Source organism: Brachycentrus maculatus, unplaced genomic scaffold, assembly GCF_059751285.1.
Source record: "Brachycentrus maculatus isolate JH-2025_06_01 unplaced genomic scaffold, ASM5975128v1 h1tg000086l, whole genome shotgun sequence".
Classification (NCBI taxonomy): Eukaryota; Metazoa; Arthropoda; class Insecta; order Trichoptera; family Brachycentridae; genus Brachycentrus; species Brachycentrus maculatus.
The window spans coordinates 1,101,364-1,120,415 of NW_028280840.1; the positions used below are offsets into that span (position 1 = coordinate 1,101,364).

At 29.0% G+C, this 19,052-nt stretch overlaps 1 protein-coding gene across 1 annotated transcript in view; it reads left to right on the forward strand.

Moving 5' to 3' along the window:
• Nucleotides 1-19,052, forward strand: part of LOC148310859 (uncharacterized) — a 339,367-nt gene that overhangs the window by 301,486 nt on the left and 18,829 nt on the right. The window contains exons 6-9 of the mRNA XM_088257619.1: nucleotides 4,309-4,497; nucleotides 16,544-16,629; nucleotides 17,857-18,024; nucleotides 18,154-18,277. Of these exons, the coding sequence (XP_088113745.1) occupies nucleotides 4,309-4,497; nucleotides 16,544-16,629; nucleotides 17,857-18,024; nucleotides 18,154-18,277 (567 nt within the window). The remainder of the gene's footprint in view (nucleotides 1-4,308; nucleotides 4,498-16,543; nucleotides 16,630-17,856; nucleotides 18,025-18,153; nucleotides 18,278-19,052) is intronic.

The following is a 19,052-nucleotide window of genomic DNA, read 5'->3' on the forward strand; positions in this document are numbered from 1 at the left end:
CGCGTGTATTGACTGAAAATATTTGCTTTCACCAATTATGTTTATACATTTTTGCCCTTTTCATATGCTCGAAATACTTTCAATACTTTCATATTATTCAAATAAAAACTGTTCAATCAAAAGTCGCTTTTAATCAAACAAAAAAAATCAATTATGAAAATTGTTCGTGCTCTTATCGGCAGAATTATTTTAGCTTTCTGATAATATACTGAAGATATGCCAAGTTTTTCATTTATGTACGACTAACCAGGATAAATTTGAATATTTTTTGTGCTTTTTCGTTTTAATTTATTTTCATAAGAACATTATAATTACGTACTTAAATTAAAGTTCCAGAGGTAAACAGAGAAAATAGAATCCCACACTTTGAAATATTTGATTGTGCGAATTTTTTCTTGGTCTTCCTCTATTTTCAACTACATTCGCCTCATAAATATACTGTTCTTTCTTCACTCATTTTTTCCACATCTTCACACAGTCTAAACACACTTTTATTTTTACTTTATCGATGATCTAAGCCTTATGCTTCTCATGCTTATTTCGCCACTTAATTATCTATTATACAACGTTTTGCCACACATGAATCTAAAATATCGCATTTCGACTGAATCTATCTACTTTCTGTTTTCTATTTTCTAAATATTTATTTTCCTATACATAAAGAATAAGTTTAAATAAGTAGGTAAAAATAAGTTAGTTTGAGAATTAGGTAAAATCAAATACCATTTTTATATATATTTTTAAAATTTTAAACACTTATAAACTCTAATTTAATACGGTAAAAGCATATTCATTGAGCAATAAAAATGAGAAAAATAGTCAATATTCTTTTTTATGATAACAAAGCCACTAATTAAAAAATATAAACTGAAAAATATTAATAATACCGAACTTTTTTTATAGGTGAAACACATTGTTTTTTTTTAAATATGATGTTGTGGAGTTTTTAAAAATTACCGCATGAAAGTTTTTTGTATATATCAAAAAAATTTAAATAATACCTTCATTTCGATTTTGTTCAATGTCACCCAGGATATCGAAATTTCCCAGAATAATTATTATGTTTAAAAATAATTATTCTGTACATTTTTAAGTTTATTTAAGTATTTAAAAAGTACTAACATATCGCTCACTCCTTTCAACAAAATCATGTATCGAAAATCTTAAATTTTCAGTTGTGCATGTATTTGGAATGCCCAGAAAATGTACTTTATTTGCATATCCTAGCAAAAGAGACATATTTTTAACTTAATATTTACCTGCTACAGGGCAGAAAGTGTTGTTTTTGCATTTTGAAGAAAAAGTGTTGCTTAATTGTTTTTTTTTTAATATACTGAATATTTTTCAAATGGAGAAAAAACATTCAGGTTTTACCTAAAAAGATCTGTTGCACAGTAAAAAGTTCAATAAGTGATATTTATTTTTAATACATTTTATAATATTTTTAAACTTTTAAAACGATCACCTGAGAAATCAAGTTTTTTGATATATGACGTTGTTGAAAAAAGTGAGTGATATGTAACATTTTATGTTCATTTAAACATCTTTGTCGATTTTGTTTGAGTAATGAAACAAAACACATTCATCACAAGTTTACCATACTCAATAACGTCCTCTGACAGCGTTTGAACGCATCGATAAAATATATTCTTCCATACTCGAAACATGGGAAATTTTATAACGTTTCTAATTTCCGCTACACACCGGTGAAAAGGGGTTCCGGGTTATAATTAATTGAATATCCCTCAATTTTCCCACCTTTTACGCGAGTTTATTTGAACATCCGCCTGTTGAAAAAATGCTTCGTATTTTAATTTTAAATGAAGTATTTACGTTACTGGAGTTGGAATAATATTTTACGTACAGATAAAATTAGTCAGGGAAGATGGGTTACAAGTTATTTACCTTTAATACGCTGAATATTTCAACCGTAAGATATACCCATATATGCATATACCTAAGTCAACGTTGAAAATCGTAGGGCTGAAAATCATACTTGAAATTTACATAATTGGACAAAATCAACGGTATTAAATAACATTATTTGTGTAAATAATTCAAGCATTATTTAAATAACTGTTAAAAACAACTCTCAATTTTAAAATAAAAGAAATATTTATTTCTTGAAATGTCAAATTTATATAATTGTAATTGTGTGTTTGTTTGAAATCTTAAATATCCTAAAGTAACTAAATTATCCTACAGTGCCGATAACTTTGAAATTTTAACAATACGTAACATTTAAATACAGTCGTGATTTTTACTCAAGGCATCCCTTGATTGCCAGTGTGTAAAATAATTATGGAAGAATGTTTTTTTTTTTAATTTGGGAAGAATAAAAATATAGCTTTCTAAAATCAATAATAGATACTGCCTCGAACTTACACATGAAGTAACGTGTGAATTATATGATTTACATATGAGAGCCAAAAAATGAGCAGTGTGGTTGTCGATCATTGGTTCAATGGTTACACGTGTATACAGTGATGACTTAAACTAGCCTATGACGGGTCGTGAGCCCTGTAAATAACCAGACTTCCATATTTTTTCCATCCGTGTTGAGATGCCAAAATTTAAAAACCACTCCGAAATGGCGAAACGCAGATTTGTGAACAAGGATTTGGACACACCCAACATGTTATGAATATAATATATGTGTTTCATTTTAATAATAAATTTTAATACTATCTTTAAACGATAAATAATATAAAGCGTTTTCAAAAATATTCGTTAATTTGCTGCATCTGCGGTCAATTTTAATATTATACTGCATCGGAGTTACATTAATGATACTTTGAATTTTATTGAGTCGTAAGGCTTGTAATTATAATAATTAACGTGAAATGCCAAAGTTCTTAAGGACACCTGAGATAAGCTTTCAGGATACATCCTCATCATTAGGACATAAGTAACAGTCACTGTTTGGTTGCAAATTGCTTCGTTAGGGGATGGCTTATTAGGTCCCACAATATTCATAATCTTAGTCACACCTCTAGTGTACACTTTGTACTTACGACCAACTCGCTTTAAGTTTTGTTCACTTTGAGAACTCAACTCCTGTCTGACAATTTCACTAACGGAAATTATTATTAATTTTTTTCAGGTATGCAATAAAACTATATTTGTAGCTTCATTAATTGATTTGACAGTCACTTTGTGGTGAAATCTATACATTTTTAATCTATGTTTTACATATTGCAGATAATACCTATATTTATTTAAATCTATTACGGTGTTTAAAAATCATGATGCGGAATGTATCCAAACACTTGTCACAATAGATTTTAAGAAGAAGGGGTATTTACAAAGTAAAGATTTAAAATAATAATGTTTATTTATGGCAACTGAATTCTTTAGAGGAGAACTTTAAAAATTAGTGTAACAGTAATAATAATCATCCTTTTCCGTTACTCCGAACATTATTTATTCATTAAATGATTTGTCACTTTGTGGTTATATCTTTCCATTGTCAATTTATGTTTTACTGGGTAGATACTATTATTTTCAATACGATAGATACAAATATATTTTTAGATACAAAAGTCTATATTCGGTCATTGACATCCAAGTATAACTTAAATTTTAAAAAAGTTGTTATGCTTTTTATAATACGAATATTTAATTAAATTAAAAAAATCTTTTATATTTATTCAAACTTATTACTTTGGGGCAAGGAATGTTGAGGTCAAAATAATAATTAAAGATACAATTTAAGAATCTTTCTGTTTAATATAAGATAAATATACATTCACTAAAAAACGATATACGGACGCCGACGGCATAATGGTAGGATGCCATTGTGTAAAAGATCAAATAAATAACGAAAAACAATAAGACGCACAAAAAACTATAATATTATACCCCGGGAGACCGCGAAAATTTATAGTTTACCAAAAAAACTTCATATGTTTTTTTTTGGAAAACTATTTTTTTATACAGTAAAAATATAAGTATTTTTTTGTAAAGACGCTCCTTTAATATTACTACGCGACTGCTCGCCTCCGTCGGCGAATATTCCCTACCTAAGCACCCCATCCTTTTCCTTTGTGGTGACGTTCGAATGTAAAGGAACATGTACATGAAATATAATTAAAGTAAAACAAAATCTAACCAAAATAAAATAAAATAAAATTATCACTCCGGGTATCTTTATTTTTCATCATCCATGTTGAGATGAATAACTTCCAAGTGGAATTCAACTCCAGAATTTGTGAACAAAATTAGGACACACTCAAAACATTACGAAAATCATAGTTGATCATATTTATAAGTTTAACTTTGTTACAATAACATGTATCATTTTTTCAGGTTTTCTGAAAACGGGCGCTAAAAGCTCTGCTCAGGGAAATTTTGGCCTCATGGACCTTGTGGCTGGTCTGCACTGGTTACGAGAGAACTTGCCTGCCTTCGGGGGCGATCCTGACCGAGTGACCATTATGGGTCACGGGACGGGAGCGGCCCTAGCTAATTTTATAGCTGTATCACCTGTAGCGAGGGGTAAGAATAAATTATATTTAATATTTTCACTAAGAGGTCACTTTATCATGAAATATATCTATTTCCTTAAAATGTATTGTGACATGTGTTTCGATGCATTCTACATCATTTTCAAGCACCGTATGTGAATCTTTGTCTAAATTTCAGTTTTTTTTCCTTGGGACGTTAAATGGGGTAGGAGCTGTTCCATTTATATATTTTTTAATCAGTTGGAACATAGACAATAGGGGCAAGGAGGCTTAATTTGTTGTCACATTGTTAATCAAAGGTTCATTATTCTTTATATATTTTAATGAATGGGTTTTAAGAAATGAAGGTATTCAGCAAGTAAAACTGAAATTTAAAATTTATCCAATATCTTGATTTTTATGAACTTTACTTATGATTGTGAAATTCACGAAATATGTTTAACTCTCACAGACATTATGCATATTACAATATACATTAAGTTTGGATCCAAAGTGCATTTCCATGGATTAAAAAAATGCATTCATGCATTTTTAAGTATAATTTTTTTTAAAACGTACCATAATAGTCATATAAACTTTAAAACTGACGTAGTTTTTTTGTGTTTGTACTTTACTTTCTTCATAAAAACATTGTTTATTTCAGCCTTCTTATTTTTGGACATGCCATGACCCTACATAAGTATAACAACGAACCTTTCATCCAAGGAAATTCTTTCAGGGTTGTAAGGGTTAAACTAATATTATCTTTTAGAGAGTAAGAGCGCGTCAATAATTACGTAAATAATTGAATCGTTAAGGCACACTGCCAAAATAAATATTTTTCCACGGTTTTTTTGTAATAATTTAAGTATTAAGATTGTAAATAATCTCGTGAAATCACGAAAAATAAAATTCTTACTTCCGAATTACAAGAGGAGCTATTAATGTACATTCCGTTTGTGATATTTGCTTTACCTTCAAATATTGATTTACGAAGAGAATTTGTAGACAGACAATTTATTTGATTTATCAAATTATGAGCTGAATGTCAATATGTTCATAAAATATTAAAGACGCTGATATTGAACGGAATATGAATTACGTATATTAATATACGAACTAAGAATGTTTGTAATCAAGGAATTTATAAATAAAAATAAAAATAAAACTTATCTGAAATATTACTCATCGTTTTGCATAATTTAATAAGAAGCTTTCTGGTCACCTATTTTCTTTTTCTCGGATAAATATTTTTAATTCAATGTGCATTCAAATTCATGTAAAACTGCTTTGTTTTTTCTTAATGAATATAGGTGGATTGTAAAAAAAGTAATTAATTTCCAGATATCTGTTGTCTATGCGTAAGTTCATTCTAATAGAGTTGTTAGTAAGTCACAATTGTAATAAAGCAATCTGAAATTGGGTGTCTGGATTACAGCAAAGTATTTTTATCTATTTTTCTATCTTATTATTATTCTTGGTGAAGGTCTGTTTTTAAGAAGGAAACCTTCTGCGATTCAAATAATCAAAACCGAAACCAAATAAATAAAAATGTATAAATTGCTTTTTTCAAGAATCAAACAATCCATGACTAACGGTTACTTTTGGACAGGCCAAAAAAAACTGTTATAACAATGTAGGCTATGTATTTAGCAACAAAAATAAACCATCTCTATTTTCAACTCAATATTGGTAAAATATAACTTGTTAAGTTTTTGAAAAAAAAGTTTTTGAACTCTGACTGTAAAGTTTTTGAAGGCTTAAGGTCAAAATCTACACATCATATAACTTCTTTTTACAGAAGAAAGTAAAAACCAAAAAAAACCTAATAAATAACGCATCAATTTTTTTACATCTGCTTTTAAAAATATATTTTAATAATTATTTTCTTTTTGTAGTTGTGTCAGTATTGAAAAAAATAGTATAAAATAAAACATTAAAAAAAAACATTATTATACGAGGTTTATTGAGGTTTTATCTATATTTAAAGTAAAATAAATATATGAAGCAAATGTTTACATAATGTTCTTTTTTTAAAAGAAATATACAGATGTGTTACTTTATACCGAAATAAAATAAACTAGGGCTCTATGAGTAATTATATAGAATTAATGATGTAGGGTTGCTGCTTAAACTAAGTAGCGCTGACTCTTAATTAGGAAAAAATCTCTATCATCCTGAATTATGTACCTCTTTCTTTATTTTATCATTAAGTTGAATACAGTACTCCTTTATTCTGAATTATTCGTGAACATAATCTCCGAGGTTTATCTTAATGTTTCGTTTATATTGCGTTGCTCTTTCGTAAGGGATGCTACATAAAAACAAAGCGAAATAATCATTATCATGTAACATGTTAAGAAAAAATAAGCAGATATATTTTTGTCGGTTTATAAGCGAGGTTTACGTGACCATATTTTTCTCTATCCTAGGTTTTAAATTTAATCCTAGAATTGAATATTTGTTGACCTGGTTGGTTTGTCAAAATCTTTTCATATTTTAGTAACCCTCATTATTGCGCCCTCGTAATAAAGTTGTCACTTGAATTTTTTTAAATACTAGTCTTTTTAAATATGGCGAGCTACAAAGGAACACTCGTATAAGATCGGCCGTAAATGGTTGTTATTTTATTGTTTCATACAGTTATTTATGATGATTAATTTCTTTTACTTGCGTTACTACTTGTGAGTATTAAAAATGTTATTTTAAGCACAAGAGTCTAATTCAAGAATTATAGATGAAGATCTTTTTTGTGTTCATATTTTTTTTATTTAACTAGCTATAACAAGCCACGCATAGCTTTAGCTAAGTCTGGTTTAATGGAAAAGAAATATTATACAATTAATACTTATTTAACAAATTTTATTTTACGATGCTTGTACAGCAATGAAAATTCCATGAATCAATAATGCCATCGAAAACAAGCTAATATTTAGGAAGAATGTTGTTTGCCATAAGCAATGTTAAGTTTCGCATGGGTTGCTGTTACGTTCAATAGATGGCGCTGAAATTGCGATAAATAAACGGTTTAAACAAATGTGTTTTTACCTGTAATTTATGTAATTATCTTAAAATTTAAAGCAATAAAGTCGATAACTAATTACTTAGATTTAAGACAATGAACAAATGAAAATATTTCTTCATGAAATTGATAAATGTAAAATTATTTGCGGATACCATATTTTGAAAAGAGACTCAAAACAAATGCGTACATTATTATCAATGAAATATTATACTAGTATGTATAGTTTCCATTTAGTTTTCCAGAAATATAATTCTTGTAGGTATAGTTTCATCAGACACTATAACGTATTTTAAGATAGCCAGCTACTTACAATAAAGCTGTTTCACTAATATATTATATCTGACGACACAGTCACTCTATGTACAACATCCAGGGACATAAGCTTCATAAAGCAGAAAGAAAATGAGTAAAAAAACAAATTATGGCCAATTATTTGCTCCTATATTAGCTAGCCCAATCGCCTTACCTTCAGGACCTATAAAATAGGCAACCGGAACAACATACCAAAACACAGCAAACACACAAGAGACATAGACATTAATAAGGACCTTAATTAAGACTTATAGGACCTCCAGATTAAGTTTGGGCACTGTCTTGATATTGCAAACTCCGTCTGTTTTCGGTTACAATTCGATAGTCAAAGTTAAGCAGGGAGGGTCGAAAAATCAGGCACTTAGCCAAACTTTGTCAGGACGTCTCCCTTAAAGTATGTTTTTTTTTTGTATTTATTATTTCACCTAATAATTTAACAGATTAATTTACTTATTTTCCTGAATTCAAAATTTAATTTATAAAGGTTCATTGGGAAAATAAGTACCATTTTTGTTGTTGCTATTTTTTTTAGTTACCAGTAAAATACTAGAAAAACTTTCGTATACAAAAAAAACATATATTTAAATAATTAATTATTTTTCATTAAATTATTTGTTTTCCTTTTTTAAATGAAATTTAATATGAAACATCCATTCAAATGTCAATAAAAATAACTGTTTAAATTATAAGCTGCATCAAATTGGAAAATTATGTTTTCATTCGTTTTCCACGATATAAAAATAATCTGGGTTTCTAAACACGTATACAACTTAATAAAAAGATCTCTTTTAAATAGAAGCTTTCTCAATCCAACATAGACGGCTCTTGTGAACTCATTTGTACTGTGTCATGAGACCGATGAAAAACTTATGTAGGAGATCCAAAAAAATAGTAGTTTGCTTGTCAATCAAGGGTAGATTGAGTGTTGTACGTGTGTAAAGTGGTCACTTACTTAGTCTATGACAGGTCATTAGCCCAGTTAATATCCATACTTCCATATTTTTCTTCATCTATGTTGAGATGTCAAAAAATGTAAATACCACTCCTAAGAGTAGAAAACCTTGATTTGGGATATACATTAAGTGTTGTGATTGTCTTAGTATTCAAGTATTAGTGTATTTAATTTAAATACGTACATTTGTTTGTTACTTCTCAATTAAATGATGAATACGTTAATAAACTGCTGTAATAACTTATACTTTTCAGAAAACAAATAATCGTACCTACTGAACATTTATCACTGTCCCGTAGTTTAAAAATGTAATGAATATTCAGCGAAGACAAGAAAAATTAAAGAATGCCGACAGTTTTAATAGCATAGAGGTCGGTCAAACAAATATATTGCATATTTATTTTCATAAATTCTTATTAATATAACTTTTTTTCATATTTGAACGAGAGTTTTTGTTTTTTTTTCTTCTTTGAAGTGTAAAACTGTATATTTCAGCTTTTGTTAATTGTAAGCACATGGCAAATATTAAATTAATCGAAAATACAATATGGAATTATTTATTATTGTTAATACGAGTGCAAAGAAATGAAAAGTAGGTAGGAATAGACATTTCCATCAAAGTTAACTTGAACATTGCACTAACACTAATGATGCAACACCAAAGTTAACTTGAACATTGCACTAACACTAATGATGCAACACCAAAGTTAACTTGAACATTGCACTTACACTAATGATGCAACACCAAAGTTAACTTGAACATTGCACTTACACTAATGATGCAACACCAAAGTTAACTTGAACATTGCACTAACACTAATGATGCAACACCAAAGTTAACTTGAACATTGCACTTACACTAATGATGCAACACCAAAGTTAACTTGAACATTGCACTTACACTAATGATGCAACACCAAAGTTAACTTGAACATTGCACTTACACTAATGATGCAACACCAAAGTTAACTTGAACATTGCACTAACACTAATGATGCAACACCAAAGTTAACTTGAACATTGCACTTACACTAATGATGCAACACCAAAGTTAACTTGAACATTGCACTAACACTAATGATGCAACACCAAAGAGAGATGATTATTAGATTTTTCTTCTTCTTCTTCAGCATTTCCTTCATTTGCATCCAACGGTGCATGTACTGTTATCTTGATCGTTAATCATATAATCAATGTTCATATTAGTCTAGAACGATATTAAATAAATGTTTTATTTAAAAATCACTAATATTTTTTTGACATCCCTAGGATTTAAATCTTAGACTTTCAGTACGAAAGATAAATGTGCTACCCACAATACTAGAGAGGCCAATGTTTTAACCGCTAGTAAATTTAAAATGTATGTTTTATACCTACTTGGTCAATTGTACTGGAAAAATTATTTATTTCTGAAAATAAGAGAATGTCTACTCATTTGAAATATAATGTTAAGCAATTCGCAAAAACTGGAATCTAGTTTATAAAAATGGAAAAAGATATCTTTTTTCTATCTGCAATAAGAAGCGTTTTCTTTTTATCATATTGAATGAAAATAACATAGTGAAAAAAATACAAGCTGAAAAACTGGCACGCTTACATCGTGTTCAGTGTTATTGGAAATACAGGCTTAATAATAAAATTCAATTAGAGAAAATGTTTTCAGTGTAATGAATTTTTTTTGTATTATCGATTCTTTATATTTTACTTTTGGTAGACGTCTTTTTTAAGAGTCAATACAACGTTTGTAAATGGCGAGTGTGAAGTTTAATGAATTTTGAATAGGATTCCGTGGGAGTAATATGAGAAAATCACCAAATTTATTTACGGTCTTCGGTTCTTTGTCAACTGATACATCGTTTTGAAATACGTTTGTATATAAATATATTTAAATATATACCAACATAAAGTCATGTTTATATATAAATTTGTATATATATATATATATATATATATATATATATATATATATATATATATATATATATATATATATATATATATATATATATATATATATATATATATATATATATATATATATATATATATATATATATATATATATATATATATATATATATATATATATATATATATATATATATATATATATATATATATATATATATATATATATATATATATATATATATATATATATATAAATATATATATATATATATATATATATATATATATATATATATATATATATATATATATATATACACATATATATATACACATATATATATATATATATATATATATTTATATATTTATATATATATATATATATATATATATATATATATATATATATATATATATAAGCATGACTTTATGTTGAATTTCAGTATTAAGAATTGTGAGAATTTCATAACATAACGTCCTTTCTAAGGTACGGTAGCTAGGATAAAAGCAGCTAATAAGGGTATTGTAAAAGTTGTTGTTTCAGTCCAAAATTGGCTTAAAAGCTAAGAAAGTTTTTGTTCGAAAATATTCATCGTGTATTTTAATAACGACGCATTTTATTTATTCCATGGTGAAAACGGATCAACATAAAACAAAATAAAACCACTCAGAGCTTCCGTAATGCAATGCAAATATATTTTATAAATACTGAAATAACTTTATTGAAATAATTATTTTTACTTTCATTGATTGATTTGCCAATAACTTTATATGATTAGCAATATATACTTTTAATTTATGTTTTACTTGAAAAATATCACTTACTTAATCTATCGTGGCACGTGTTTTAATGCATACCTCATCATTTAAAAAACTTTTCATAAAAACATTTCGCAATACATTTAAAGAAAAAGTGGTTTGAACCAAGAAAAATGAAAAATATGCATTAATTAACGTTGGAGATTTATCATCTACGATAACTATAATAAAATTGTTTTGTAAGTTTTTTTTCCTAAAGAAAAATCCTCAATAAAATGGTATACGAGGTTTTCAAACAAAAAAATTACGTATACAATCATAACAGAAAAAGTATGGTTCTAATGAAACATGTAAGTGTATGGAATTAACAAATGAAGACAACCTCAAACATCTCGATAAACTAATGGACGAAAATTAAAATTGAAAATACTACTTTAATACAAGAAAAAAATATATATAAAGTGATTTATAACAAATTTTAAAATATGACTTGAATTTACGTATAATTTCACTTTATATTTTTTAATGTATTTACAAAGTAAATTTAATATTGAAAATACAAAATAATTCACAATAAATTACTTCGCTTCCTGTCAATCGATTCTGCAGTATAGGATTATTGGATGGGGTAGTACGAGTGACGCACTACTAAATGATTTTAATATTGCACAAAAGCTCATCACGAAAATAATATTTAATATTCTGATACAAACTTCCACTCGTTTAATATTCAACATATTACAACTCGTGATAATGAAATATATATGTACTTTAAAACAATCCTTTCATCACATTTTAATTCTAAAACAAAACATATCACAACAACACTGTACTCTACTTGTGTGATTATATTAATGATTATATCAATTCATAGAACCACAAAATCAAAATCGCAGAAACAAATCAAACATTTACCACATTTACTGAAGAAAGCTTGTGTATTACGTAATTGAGCTTAAAGAACTGCTTGCATTGTCTACAAAGTTAATAAATAACGAAACTATTTATAGAAGAGTACATAATTGATATGTGGATCATAAAAGGAGGCAGAAATGGAGTATATCGTGTTTTCGCTACGTCATTCGTGATTGCGTGACTGACAGACAAATAATTAATTTATGAAATAATTAACAAGTGAAGACAAATATACACATGGGCCGAAAATTTCCAGCGAGTATGAAAAATAAGTAAATAAATATTACAATGATTTGTTTTTATTTATTTAACCAAAAGTTACAATTATCCAAAAACGACTAATTGTAGCATTATTTACTAAATTCTTTATTATAGAGAAATTTCAGTCATATAACAAGGCAAATTTCATTTTTATTTGGAAAAATCTGTGATTATACTGAAAATCGATATCGGATATGTTGTTATTGTATTATGTTATATGACACAAATACATTTGTTTCCCTTAGAGACAAAATAAAGAGTTCACGCAATTGTGGAAGCCTGGGTATACAGTCATCAAAAGTAAGGTAGAAGAAAGGCAATTGAATTAGTATAGGCATATAGGACGCAAAGAACTAGAACATGTTGTGAACCAGGCAATCGCCATGGATCTTCCTCGAAAGACATCTACAGGATGACCTCAAAGTTCACATTTGCTACCGAAAAATAACATGATTCGAAGGCATGGCCAAGGTGACGATGTTCATGGTAGAAGGTCAAAAAACCTGAGGACGAGAGCTGGCCCCAACAGCCTACAAAAACGATAAGTTAAGGGACCCAGGAAGAAGAAGAAAACATAATTTTTCCATTTTCATTATTATTATCCATCAATGTTTCAGTTTGAATTAAGGTAACCTTTCACCTGCCTGAATTATTTCAAGATCCGATGTACTTTAAACACAATTTTGAGGTCGGCTTTCCAAGTTCTAATGGCGGCCTTGCCAAAAAAAACACTAAACAAGTCCTAAGTGAATGCTAATGTCCGCTCCTTTTAACGTAACTCGCCAGCGCTGGGCGGTACCTTTGTCCGGGAAACGAAATTCTTTTATTTATTTAAATTTTGGGCTCGCTCGGATACCAGGGAAACAGTATGGATTATCTTTATGGCATTATTTATGGAATGCTTAAGTTTTGTTGTCTGACAAAATTGGGAAGGAACGAAAAACACATTTTTTTGTAAAATCGTAACTTGAAAATTAAATGAAAACTCAGGTATTCCTCTTTTCTTTATTTGGGTTCACAACAGCAACATATGTAAAACAAAAACAAAAAAAAGATATACCTTAAACAAGCCAAATATTGACCACAGAAACATAAAGATTTAGTATTGATCAAACAAATGAATGAATATGTGTGTGTGTGTATGTGTGTGTGTGTGTGTGTGTGTGTGTGTGTGTGTGTGTGTGTGTGTGTGTGTGTGTGTGATATTAATTCTAGAAGGGACATACATTCAGTGCTAAGAAGCATAGTTTTTAATGATCCTGAGAAGACAATATGCTCACCATTCGACTTTTCAATACGGATTTTCCGCAATTGAAAATGTCAACTTGGCTAAAACATGAGTTGTACTCACTAGCCATTCGAAACATAGTTGAACTCCGCGCATAATTAATTCGAAGGACAGGTACTCTGAATAAATATTCTGAACTCTATTTCAGAGACTTGTTTAGGAATAGCATATTGATGATGAGAATTATTGGTAATGACTTTGGAATTTTTGAAACCAATTGTTGATCTGTTTTGTCAAAAAAAAAATCGAAAAAAGGTAACCAAATAAAAGTAAACTTAATTCTTCTTCTAACCCTTATCCGCACCCAATGCTGCATAGGACACTGTATCGTAAAGATGCAGTGTTTTCTTGATCGTTACTTACATGAAGGCAAGGTGATCACATATGCGCTTCAGGGACCGTCCAGATTAAATAAATATAAGAGTGTGAAATCACAATTATTCCCCCTGAGAATCGAACCCGGGACCTCCAGCACAGTATCTAAACATGTTTACCATTACACCACATAGGCAGACAATTTTACAACGTAGATTAAAATTATTTGCCCAGATAACTAAAATATTAATTTTAGCATCTCAACATAGACGAAGAATATGGAAGTCTTTGTATTTACAAGATTTATGATCTGTCATAGGCTGGTTTTTAGTGATCACTTTATACACGTGTAATATTAACCGTTCTAATCACGAATGACGATCACTGAAAACCATATTTTTTTTATATTTAAAGCATTTTTAACTCACTTCACTCAACTCAATTCAATTAAAACCAGCCTATGACAAGTCACAAGCCCATTAAATACCCTGACTTCCATATTTTCTTCCTTTTTGTTAAGGTCACAAAATGTAAAAATAACTTCTAAATGGACAAACCCATTTGTACACAAGTATTTGGACATACTCAAAATGTTGTGAACTCCAAAAAAATTCAACCCTTACTAGGAAATAATTACAAACTAACCCAATAGCGTTCGTATAATAAATATCGTGATATTCATAAATTAATAGGATTTTCGTAAGGTTTCTTTAAAATTTACAAAACGATTCTTTAAAATTAATTAATCTTAGATTCAACCGTTTAACTATTTTTATTAATAGGTTTTAGCTTATTTCCATATAACATTTATTTTTAATTTTCTGGTGACATATTTCATTAATTTAAAATCTTCGTCATCTCCACCAGATTGAGTTCTATCTTCGACTTGAGAGTTCGTATCTCTTTGGAATTATTCCTTTATATATTATAAATAATATAGTTTTAAGAAATCTTTTTTTCATAAACTGTAAAATACTCAAAAATGGTTCCTTTTCCAATCTTTAAAAAAGTGATGCCAATATCTTAATACATTCAATTTTATATCAAACATACTTTTTAGCACTTCATATAATTTATAAACAGATATTTAAAAATTAAATTACTTAGCATAATAAAATTATTTTAACAATAATCGCAAAAAATATGCAAAACGGTGTTTAAAATTGAATGTGGAAGATATCTCATTGCATAAAATACTATAAGTCCAAATAACTTGGTTCGCTGATAATAAATTTACATACTTATATGTAAATGGTATCTCTCATTCTCAGTATTATTAATATTTAAATTTACTTTGTGGTTAGTCATTTTTACTTTCTTTTTTACAAAAATGTTAATAATATAAGTATTTATAAACACTCACCGAGATTTTTATGTCTACTGGTTTCCAGACGGACCCGTCTCTTTGTCAGGACAATCACTACCACTTCTACACTACACCCTTCACTAGCACTATTTACACACTTGAAACTACACAAAATGTTTCACACAGGTCTTCGCGTCGACCAAAAATCGCACGTGTTAAACATTTTGTGTAGTTTTAAGTGTGTTAATAGTGCTATGGTAGTGAAGGGTAGTATTGTTTGCATGCTGTGGTAGTGATTGTCCTGACGAAGAGACGGGTATGTCTCGAAATCGGTAGACATAAAAATCTCGGTAAGTGGTTATTTACCAATATTATTAACATTTTTGTAAAAGAAGGGCATCTTTTATTTCATTCTACACATTTTTTATTAGCCTCCACTCGTTTGTATGTGATTTCGGTTCTTACATTGTAGTAATAATATAAAAAAAGTTTTTACGATGTACACTTTGTTTATTGTTATTTGTTTGATTGTTTATTTTATGTTTTTAATTTTTCATCGTATTTTTAACGACATGAACTTGCAATGGCTTGCAATTTTAATAATGAAATAAAGATAAATAAATATAATTTCTTTAATTATTTTTGGTAAAAATTACTCTGCCCTCCTGAGAGATATAATTTAAAAACCTAGTAAAATACCTGAATATACGACTTTTTTTAAATTAAATAAATTTACAAAATTTATATGATAATACTAATTTATTACAAAAGTAAAATATCGAATTAATCAACAATAACAAAAAATATATTATTTCCTTAGTTTACGTACAATAAATAAATATTTAGTGTAAGTCCCTGCGAAAACATAATAATTTGGTCTCTTTTTTGAAGAGGGACACTGTTACTAGAATAAGATATTTTATAAGTGGAAATATTTTGTTGATATTTTTGTGAAAAAAAAACTATAAGTGTTATCGTTTTTTTTACAATTTTAAGATGATAAATAAATAACAAATAAACATAAATTTTTTACCTTTTATTTTTGTTTCAGAATTACTTCAACGAGTCATCTTATTTAGTGGTTCAGGACTCAGTTCGTGGGCGTTACAAAGAGAGCCACTAACAGTTAAGAAAAAGGTAAGCATATTTTTTTGTAATTGCTTGATATGTTTTGTACTTGTATGACAACCAAAGGCTTAAACCGACCCTTAGAGATAATAAAAACAAATAACTTATAAAGTTTTAATCGAATTAGTTTTCTACGTCGAATACATCAGCACTTCTTACAACTTCTCTTCACGCCCATATGGCGGATACGCGACGCGATGTCAACTTGATCGTTAACTACACGAAGGCAAGATGGTATTTAAAGGTTATTTATATCGTTAGTAAAGGAGTTCAGAGCATATCTAAACTGCTATACGGGAAAGGAAAGTATATAATACCATTTTTTCTTAATACCATTGAGAAAAAATGGTATTAAGGAATCGGTGATAGCAGCAATGACTTAGGCACTTGAGGGTAAAGACTTTGAGAAATACATATTGTCCTTAATATATTAAATGCTTAAAATGGCGCTTTAAGCCTCTTTTTTGTCTATTGTTGATATAAGATTGTAAAATAATTTAACTTTAATAAAAAGCAAAATTTTAGCAAACGCAGCTCTATTTAGTTTTAATTTTAAAACTTCCCAACTGTTACAAACAAAAATGTTAAAATACCTAACGCTTTATTGAAATAAATTCATTCTTAAAAGTTTCATGTAAAAGAATAATCCAGAAAAGAGAGTGAAACGCTGTTTAATATTATATGAGCTGGTTCCATCGACTTATTTCATATGAATTTTAATTCCTTTATCCCGCTTGGCTTCGCTTCGCTATTTCCAGAAGCCGAATAATGTAGCACGAACAGCGCAGGTTCCGCGCGATTATGAAATGAAGCGTGAATCGCTAGGTCGTTTGTCATTTTAATACGCGTAAATAAGCTCGCGGTATTGCAGGCTTAAAAAAGTTCCTTCTATCCTTAACCACGCGCCAGGAATAACAACTCCACAATTCTGCGAATCCTTTGATAAATCGGTGAAATTACTCAGCTGGTAATTTTAAAGTTACTTCTTGGGCTGGTTTACGACGTTCCGTAATACCCGAAGTGTTTGAATTGTTCCCGGTATGAATCGATGGGTTAAATTCAATAAATCAAATCAGAAAATAACGTTTCCCTGGCAAGTTTTGCTCTCTGGAAAATGTATGAAATTTGGTGCGGAAGTTTTTATGGTATTTAAATATAAGGAATATCGAATTATCGTGTACGAGGAATCGAAAAATAAGTCCGCGTGAAAATGAAACTAAATGTAAACGTTTTCAGGTAGCGGAACAAACAGGATGCCACGGGGATTTACTAGAAGATGACATTGCCCCTTGTCTAAGAACCAAATCTCTTAACGAGCTTCTGAGCGTCCGCATAGACCCCCCTCGCTTTCTTCCGGGGTTTGCACCCTTCGTGGATGGAACCGTTCTTCTCAACCCTTCTCAGGTAAGAAACAAAATCATCAAATTTATGAAAATACATTTAAGGTTTATAAACTACACAGATTGATCAAAGAATGAGTATGTACTTTCCTTTCTTTATGCGTGTGCTGACATACTTACTCTTTTATTTAAGGTTCAACCACCGAGTTTCAACGTAGCACAAAATCCTTCAAGCGCCAGTACTGTTGCAACAGCAGCTGGATATGAATTGGCGGATTTTCCTCATAGAACTTTATTATTTGGACTAACGTCAACAGGTAATTATTTTGATAAAATAATTAAATAATTTGGTTTAAAAAGCTTTTTAAGTTCACGTTGAATAAATCACATACCTACTTTTTGATTCAAGAGTAGATGTTATAAATGCGTTAATTGGTTATAAACGACGATACATAAGGTGTTTAAAACCTTTTTTTGCTGTTTTGATGCGCAGTGGGTTCACGTTTTTATGCACGTGACAGCTTTTTATTTTTTGAAAAACCTATCAATGAAAAATAAAGTTATAAGGTGGATTGTCCATTTCGCACATGACGTAACATGTTGGCACATCGGCGTTCCGTTTAAGAATGACATGATATATTTTCACACACGGAATGACAAATATTTTTTCCATCGCCATTTCACTGAGTTTAAAGCACGGTATGCGAGGGCCTCTGGAGTAGGTATGAGTAGGTAAGGGAGCTTTGGGATAGGAATGTTTATTACTACTGGAGAACTTTGCGTGGACTGAATGTGATGTGCCTTCAAAACCGGCATGCCAATGAGTAGCTTACAGGACAAAAACTCTCTTCATAGACGGAAAACATTAATTTAGATCTTTTTGATGTAGAACATTTTAATACTACATACATCTACTATGTTTTAAAACAACCACCGTTGTTTCTTTTGAGCATATTTAAATTTAATATTTATAATGAAAGCTTTAAGCGACAGTAAATAGTTCTAGATATTTAAAAATACTATCGAATAAAAAAGAGAAACACACATAATTAAAAAAATGAGAAAAGAAATAAATCTCACAGTTGAAAATTA